Source organism: Macaca fascicularis, chromosome 1 (assembly GCF_037993035.2).
Source record: "Macaca fascicularis isolate 582-1 chromosome 1, T2T-MFA8v1.1".
Classification (NCBI taxonomy): domain Eukaryota; kingdom Metazoa; phylum Chordata; class Mammalia; order Primates; family Cercopithecidae; genus Macaca; species Macaca fascicularis.
Window position 1 is genome coordinate 200,221,237 of NC_088375.1, and position 8,429 is coordinate 200,229,665.

At 53.1% G+C, this 8,429-nt stretch overlaps 1 protein-coding gene across 1 annotated transcript; it reads right to left on the reverse strand.

The window, feature by feature from the left end:
- Positions 1-5,646: 5,646 nt before the first annotated feature.
- GJB4 (gap junction protein beta 4) lies at positions 5,647-8,228 on the reverse strand. Its single transcript, XM_045375105.3, has 2 exons — positions 8,181-8,228; positions 5,647-7,036 (listed from the first exon to the last, which is right to left on the reverse strand). The coding sequence occupies exon 2, from the start codon at positions 6,716-6,718 to the stop codon at positions 5,918-5,920; it is 801 nt and encodes a 266-aa protein (XP_045231040.2). The 5' UTR covers positions 6,719-7,036; positions 8,181-8,228; the 3' UTR covers positions 5,647-5,917.
- Positions 8,229-8,429: the final 201 nt, after the last annotated feature.

Sequence of the window (8,429 nt, forward strand, 5' to 3'; positions counted from 1 at the left end):
AGAGGTGGGTCAGAAAGGACCTCCTGGAAGAGGGGATGTCTGAGTTGAGATGTGAATGCTAGGGAGACAGACATATCAAGCTGGAGGGGAAGAGCCCTGTCAGCGGGGCAGGTGCAAAGACCCCAAGATGGGAGAAGGCCAGTGTGGGTGGAGCATGGCAAGAGCGGAGAGTGAACGGAAGTTGGTTTGGAGCAGTAGCCAGTGTCTGACCCTGTAAGACCTTGCAGGTGATGGTAGAGTTTGGCTTAAATTTATTTTTCTGGCCATGATGGGAAGCCACTTGGAGGATTTTAAGTCAGGGAGTGACTCCACTGATCTGACTGACATGCTAGAAAGATATTTCAGGCTGTTATGTGGAAGAAGAATTTTAGGGGAACAAGAGTGGAGGCAGGGAGATCAGCTGCTGTAGGTGTCCAGGTGTAGAAATAAGGTGCCTTCACCTGGGACTGAAGCACTTGGAAAGACTGGGGTGTTGGATATGAAGTCACCAAGTGATTGGATTTTGAATATGGCATTTTGGAATGATAGCCAATACAACTTGCTAATGGTGCCAATATGATTATGAGGAAAGAGATTCCAGGTTTTTGAACTGAGCATCTGGATGGATGGGGATGACATTTTCCAAGGTGGGGAAGGCTTGGAGAAAGCTTAAATCTGTTCTCGATTAGGGGAATTAGGAGTTCTGTTTTAGATGACCAATAGGAAGTTGAATACAGGAGTCTGACCCTCATAGGAACAGTTAGGTCTGGACACATCAATGTGGGAGCCATCAGTTTATGGATGGTTTTATAGGTGGTACTGGATCAGGTCAGTGAAGGGGAAATGTATAGAGAGGAGGAAAGAAGGTAGAGAACTGGGCCCTGGGCATCTTGCATTTAGAGCTTAGGAAGAGGAAGGAGAGGCATTGAAGGACATCAAGAAAGACCCATCAGCGAGGTGGGAGGAAAGCCAGGAGAGATGCTGCCTGGAAGCCAAGAGAAGACAATGTTTGAGGAGGGAGCTCTCCATGACTGAATGATTCTGAGGGAGTTAGGCCAGGTCAAAGAATGGACCACTGGGTGTGGCAGCTTGGAGGCCCTTGGGGATATTGACAAGAGCAGTCCTGACTGGAACAAGTTAAAGCAACAAGGAAGTGGAGGCAGCAAGTATAGAAGACTTTTGTTTTGGCAATGAGGTAGCAGTTGGAGAAGAATGGAGTGTCAAGAGAGAATTCAAAAAAAGAGAGAGATGAAATTATTATAGTACATTTGTAGAAAGGGAAATGGCAACGCAGGAGAGAGAGGCACCAACTGTGGAGCACAGTCTAGAGCAGGTGAGGGGTGAAGGGGTCCATTGTCCAAGTGGAGGGGAGTGTCCCAGGAGCAGGGACGCTTTGTCCATGTTACAGGGGAGGAGGCAAGGCCAACAGCCGCTCATGCTGTGAGTTTAGCAGATGTGGTGGTGGTGGGCTGAGCTAAGCTGGCCGGTTGCTTCTATTCCCAGCACTCTGTGATGCCTATCAGCTTAAATGGAGGATTAGGAGAATGGCGTCTGTTTGAGGAAAGAGGAGAAGGCATGATAGAGTCATTTTGGAGAGTAGGGATAAAGTTTTAGGAAAATATAGAATTTCTTAGAGGTGCTGAGTGTCCACTTGAAGTTTGTGGTCAGAAGTTTAAATGGAGACCAGTCAGTCCAGTTGTATTATCCTCCAGGTGCTCAGGAACAGGTGCCATGTGGAGAGTCTGGGTTTAACTGCAGTTAGGGTCTTGCCAGGTGAGAACTAGAGAGGCATGGGAAGGTGAGGGAGTGGAGGACATTTGTGAACTGGTGATTAGCTGGGGGTCTGTGGAGTCTAAGCTGAGAAAGGAGGGCAGGGAGAATGGGAAGGGATGGGGGAACATAGTGGTGGGTCAGTGGATGGGGCAGAAGGATTGCTGGAATGGGAACCAGGTTGGGTGAGCCACATAGATGGGAGATGATGCAGCTCTTGGTGGAGACAGGCCTAGGGTGCAAACACGCAGGTGGGTGGGTTGGAAGGGTGGATAAAAAGATTGTTGAAATCAAGGAAGTCAAGGAACTGAGAGGTCAAGGTGTCGAAAGTGGAGTCACTACTAATAAATGTAGTAGCAGATGGAAGACACTAGGCGCTGAGGGGCTGAGGTCATCCGTGAAGGAGAGGGAAAAACCAGGATATCTTACTTGTATCTCAGATTCAACATGTCTGAAACTGAAGTCATCCACACCTCCCCACTCAAGTAAATGGTACCACCATTCATAGCCAGAAACTTGGGTGTCACTTTGATCCCCACACCCAATTAAATCACCACATGTTTTGGATTCTATCTTGTAAACATTTCTTAAATCCATCTACTTCTTTCCATCCCCAAGGTGCACACCCTAGTTCAGGCCATCTCTCTAGGGATTTGTCGTTGTCCTCAGGATAAAGTCCAAAGTCATTAGCAGAGATTTACAAAGAAAGCACTACGAGGATCCAGCCTCTGTCTACTCCAGCCTGACTCCTACCTGAGCCCCTCACCCGGCCTGAGCGCTTCTGGGTTCTCCCCATCTTTGTCACCCGGCATGCTCTCCCTTTGCATAAACTGTACCCTCTGTCTGGAATTCCACCTGCTTGCTTGGCAAAATCCTCCTTCTCTAGATGTCTCAGGGAGCCTTTTTCTGGATGCCTGGATGTTAGATCCCCTTTCCTCTCTCCCCAGCTTCCCCAGTGTGCCATGAGTTAGGTAGCTGTCCTCTTCTCTAGAATGTAAGCTCCATGAGGTCAGGGACCATGTCTGATTTTTCCCAGATGACTCCTTAACACCTCATATGGAGCTTTCACATAAAAGTGAATAATAAAGAACAAATATTTCCAGGAATGGAAGGCTCTAGAGGTGGAAAAGTTCTGGGTGATGACCAGGTCTGGGTGGGGTCCTGCTAGTGGGTAGCTAAATGCTGTGGCAAAGGTAGTCACGGGATGGAAAGGACAGGATGATGCACAGGTGACCCCTGAGGCCTTGGGTCATGGGAGAATAGCAGGAGGAGAAGGCCTTGGGCTATAGGCTCAGTCTCCAATGAATGAGGAGAGATAGGTCACAATGATGTGGGCAGGACAGAGGGCAGAAGAGGAAGCAAAGAGGGATTTTTTTTCAAGAAGGTGAAGGTGGACAGGTGTGAATGGTGGTGAGAGCAGTGTGAGTCTTGACATTGTAAGTGGGATTGAGGATAAGATGGCCTGATGGTTGAAGTGGTCCTTAGTCCCAGGCTCCTCTGAAAGTCCCCACTTGGCTCAGTGGCTCAGGACTCGAGACCTTTGGGAACAGCATCTAACGAGAGGTCGCCATGGGAGCTGTCAGGTCCTGGAGTGAGCTCACCATAAGCTGGACCCAGCAGCTGTCCCCTGGAGGATGGATCTGGAATCTTGGGGGCGTTGACTATTGTGGGGTCCCCTGGCCTGGACTTGGGAGCTACTGTGGTCTGAGCAGTGTGGGGCTATCTGGCTCTGAACTGGTCAGGAGTGCCCCCCTGTTCTCTCGGGCTGGTGGTCCAGCTCTGGTCTGGCTTGGAAGTGGGAGTTATTCTTGTTTCCTGGAGTCAGGAGTCTAGTAGATGGTATTGGTGCCCTGCCCATGTCCCCTTTACTGGGGGACATCCATTCCCCAAATGCTGTGAATATTGGCTGCTGATGGCTTATGGCTACCCCTGAAGAATTGATTTTGACTGAGCCAGAGCCACCTACCCCTTCCTGCCAACCCTCCTGCCACTGGGGGCGCCTGAAGTAATGACTGACTGAAATGTGGCAAGACTTATGATCTGAAGCCCCCTCATCCCACAGGGATCGGGCCAAGGCTGCATCTTCCTGAGTCTACATCCCTGCTCAGTTCGGCCCCTCCGTCCCCCACTCTCCTTGCTCCTTCCTTCACATGCACGCAAACCCCTGCCTCTGGCTCTGCTCCCAGGGAGCCTTGCCCTAAAGACGGGTGACTTTGATCTTATGCCGTAATCAGGGGTGGGTGTGGAGGCTACCCGTGGACCACAGAGGACACAGCCCCTGACAGACTCAGCAGATCTGTGTGGTCTTGAAGGGCCTCTTCCCCTTTCTAGACTCAAGTTTGCTTACCTAAAGGTGAGACCTTGATGCTGGCTCTAGTTAAACAACAGAAACAAAGCAAAGCAAGCAAACAAATGCTTTGCTGAACTCCGCAGGCTAGGTGTGGTGGAAGATTCAGATGAACAAGACTTAGTTCCTTCCCCCAAGCAGCTCACAGACTATTTACTCATCCAACAAGCATTTACTGAAGGCAGCAGGGACCTGGATGACTCAGTGACCTGCCCGTAAAGGGCTCAGAGACTGATAGGGAGACACTCAGGGGAAGTAACAGTTCCGATCTGGGGAGAGTGGCAGAGGGACAAGTGAGGCTGGCACTTGGAGAGATGGGTAAAGCTGTCCTAGAGTTTTGAGGTAGGGTCACAGAGAAGGTGGGAAGGGCATTCTAGCCAGAGGAAATAGCATGACAAAGGCACGAAGAATGACACCATGTGACGTGTCTGCCTGGGGAATCAGGAGCCCTTTGGTATTACTGGCAGGTAGAAAGGAGGAGGAAGCTGGGATGAGGAGGGCAGGTCAGCAGGGGCCATGCTGAGGACATGGGGCTGGTGATGGTGGAAGAAGTTTTAAAGCAGGAGGAATGACATGGTCAGTTGCATAGACGGGTAAATCACTCCATCCCTGTAGCGGAGGCAGATGGGGGAGGTCCAGTAGGTAGTTAGGTTGTTGTAAGGAGAGGAAGAGCAGATTCAGGTGACATTTAGGGACTGGAATCAGTGGGATTTGGTGCCAGTGGGGATGTGGGGTATGAGGGACAAGGATGTCAGGCTTGTCCCTTCCCCTGGCTTGGGCAGTTGGGTGAATAGCTGTGTCCTGCATGAGATGGGGTGGGGCATCTTTCAGGGGGCAAGTCTGTGGGGAGCTGCTGAGGTCAGCTTGGGAGTGGCGAGCATGAGACGGCTGGGGGCCTCCCAGGAAATTGTCTAGTGGGCATTTGGTGGGGCTCGGAGGCATGTTAGGGTGGAGGTGTGGTTCTGGGAGTTGCCAAAGTCTGAGTGGTTGTGGGGTGGGGGAGTATGGGATGGGGAAGTTGTATCAGTGAAAAAGAACATGAAATTCCATAGACTCCAGGATCCACGAGGGACCTTTCAGCTCAGACACTCTCAATGGGCCCTGGCCTGTAGGATGTGCCTCTTGGGCACCTTGACAGACCCCCATCCCTGGCTTGCTCTCAGCCCTGCCCCTCCCACTGTCAGAGGGGACTCACCTATCTGGGACCCGTGCTGGGCAGGGCTAGGGAGGCCCAACCCACGCTCATTCCTGTGATGGGCGCTCACTGAGAACCGGCTCCTGCTGGGCACAGAGTCCCCTGGGGTTCATCTCCTCCGGCTTTGGTCAGCTGGTTGCAGAACCAAGAGGCCCCTGGAGTACCTTCTGCCTTTAGGCACTCCCCACCATGTCCTGGGGGCACACTCTGTGTGTGCTGGGGGGTGATGGGTGAGCCTGGATCTGAGGTTCTGGTGCTCAGGTGCTCACCGAGTTGCCTTGGCATCCTCTCTGAGGTCCACCTAATCCCCCCACCCCCGTTTTCCTATCCGCCACTCCCCATTTGGTCTGCAAAGTACTGGGAAAATCGTATTTATTAAGAGGTTTGACATACACTATTGCCATATACAAAATCCCCGCCAGCCATCAACCTCCCTCCCCTGAGGCTCAGGACCCAGGGACCAAACTACCCGCCACCTCCCACATTGGCCCCTGGGTGAGCTTCCTGAGCCCCCACAGCCACCGTCCTCACCACCCTGCTACGGTAAGGATGCCCCTGCCCCTGCCTGTTTTCCTGGGTGGCCTCAGGTGGGGGGATCTGGTGATCTTATCTGCTGACCTCGCAGATTATGGATACCGACCTGCATCCACTGGGGCCGACCCAGCCTTCATTAGGACAGAGTTCCCATCCTCAGGGTGCCCTCCCTGGGAGAGGACATACGGTGGGCAGGTGTCGGGTAGGCGTTCCCGGCGCCGAGACCGCCGGTGCCTGGGGCTGAAGATCTCCGTGCACCTCTTGCCCACCAGGTAGAAGACCTCACTGAGGTTGAGCAGGATGCAGATGGCAGCTGTGGTCACCATGAAGTAGGTGAAGACTTTCTTTTCCGTGGGCCGGGAGATGTAGCAGTCCACAGTGTGGGGGCAAGGCTCCACGGAGCAGGCCACTACGCGGGGCATGTCGTAATCCTTGTAGAGGCGGTGGAAGATATAGAGGAAGCCGGCATCCACAGCGGCCTTGAAGATGAGACTCAGCAAGTACGTCCACCACAGCCCGCCCCGCTTCTTGCTCGGGTTGTTGTACAGGGACGGGGCATTGGGCCCGTGTTTCAGGCGATGCTTGCGCTCCCGTTCCTCACGGTAGGCCACGTGCATGACCACGAGCAGCGAGGGGCACGTGACCAGGATGAGCTGCAGGGCCCAGAGGCGCACGTGGGACACGGGGAAGAACTCGTCATAGCAGACGTTGGGGCAGCCGGGCTGCTTGGTGTTGCAGACAAAGTCCTTCTGCTCATCGTCCCACACCTCCTCCGCCGCCACCACGTACACCAGCACGCGAAAGATGAACACCACAGACAGCCAGATGCGGCTCAGAGCCGTGGAGTACTTGTTCACGCCACTCAGGAGGCCCTGCAGAAATGCCCAGTTCATGCTGGCTGTGTCCTGGGTACTGCACGTGGAAGATCTATACCTGGGTGCTACCCACCCACTCAGGCTTTGGGAGCCTTGAGGCCTGGGGGAACCTGGAGATGGGCACGCTTAATGCTGGTGCGATGGAAAAAATCTTTTCACAATCACCGTGTCATCATGTCCTCACTCCCAATGACTTGGTAGGGTAGGGATTGCCCCTGTCCCCATTTCACAAAGAGTAAGTGAAGGCCCAGAGATACCCACCCAAGGGTCCACAGATGGAAGTAGCAGAGTCTTGCACTTTGGCCTTCGGGTTCCAAAATCAGGATCTATTTTATTCTACAAGGTAATAGATACATGTGAAGACAATCATCCTGCATGGACATGCCAGCCAACCTCTATTACCCCATGTTTCAGCCCATGACTTCTAAAGAGATTGTGGGAAGGTTTGAATTGGATGATCTGCTCTCCCGTCAGCTGTCAGGGCTGGGCCAGGGCAGGAAGGGTGGGAACGTACCCTTATCAGTTGTCAGATCCATCCCATTTTTACTGAACACCAACAAGAGCCTGGCCCTGTGCTGGGGATGTTCACATCAGCCCCTTGGTAAATCCCAGAACAATCTTCAACCTTACTCCTTGCCTCTGGCTCCAGGAAGGTTCTCTGCCCTGGCATTCCCTCCCAAACTAAAGAGAGGTGCTTTGGAATCATGGGGACTTGATATCATCCCTGCCAACCCATGTATTGATGCTGGGGCCTGAGGGCTGACTGTCTTGACCACAGTGGGTTCCTCTGGAATTCTAACCATTCCAGCTTTAGGAAGGACCCAGGATGGATTCTGGCATGGTCTGGACTCCCCATTTACTTTCTCTCAGGGCACCCCCTCCTCTGTCCATTTAGTGGCTGTTTGCTAGCCGCATTTCCATTATTTCCTCTCAGGCCCCTGTCCTGTGGACTCCGACCTCCACACCCCCTTATCTGGAGTCCCCATCAGGCTCCATCTCCAAACCCTCCCCTCCTCCTACCCTCTTCCCTCCCTGTCCCCAATCACTGACTCTGCTCTCAGCCTCTTCAGACATCGTGTGCCTGGGACATTTTCCAAGCAAGAGGTATCGCCTGTACCCAAATGGTCTATTCACCTGTCTTATTTTTTTGCCATACTGTCAGCTGCTAGAGGGCAGGCTCTTCACCTCTGTCTCCCTAGCACCCAGCACTGGCCTGGCCCAGTGGACACACAATAGATGTTTGTTAAACTGAACTGAAACCCATTACTTCCTGATCCCCCCTCTTCCCTAATCTTCTGTCCTCCCTTAGGTCAGCCAGGACATTCCTTCTCCTCCTTGGCACTTCCCTGGGGATCCTTTAGGGACCCTGAGCCTCTGACTGCCTCCCTAAAGCCCAGCTCACAGCCTGAGATCCCTTGGATATCCTCAGCTCAGCTGGTTGCTTTCTTCCGGCCAGCCTCCTGCCCTATTCAGTCCTCACCCTTCTTGGGTCCAGTAGCTCCTCCCTTGTCCTTAGGCTTGTCCGTCTGCCTCAGGACCTCATGGAGGCAGCTTTTGTTCCTCACTCCCCTGCTGGGTGGGGCTTTCTGGGCCAATGAGCCAAGCGAGAGTGATTGGGTGGGCAGGCAGGAGGTTGGATTTCCCCGGGCACATATTCAGAGCAAACACCTGTGGCTCTTCTCTCCTGGCCCACGCCTCCTCTCTAGCCTGGCTGGGCATGGCTGGGCCT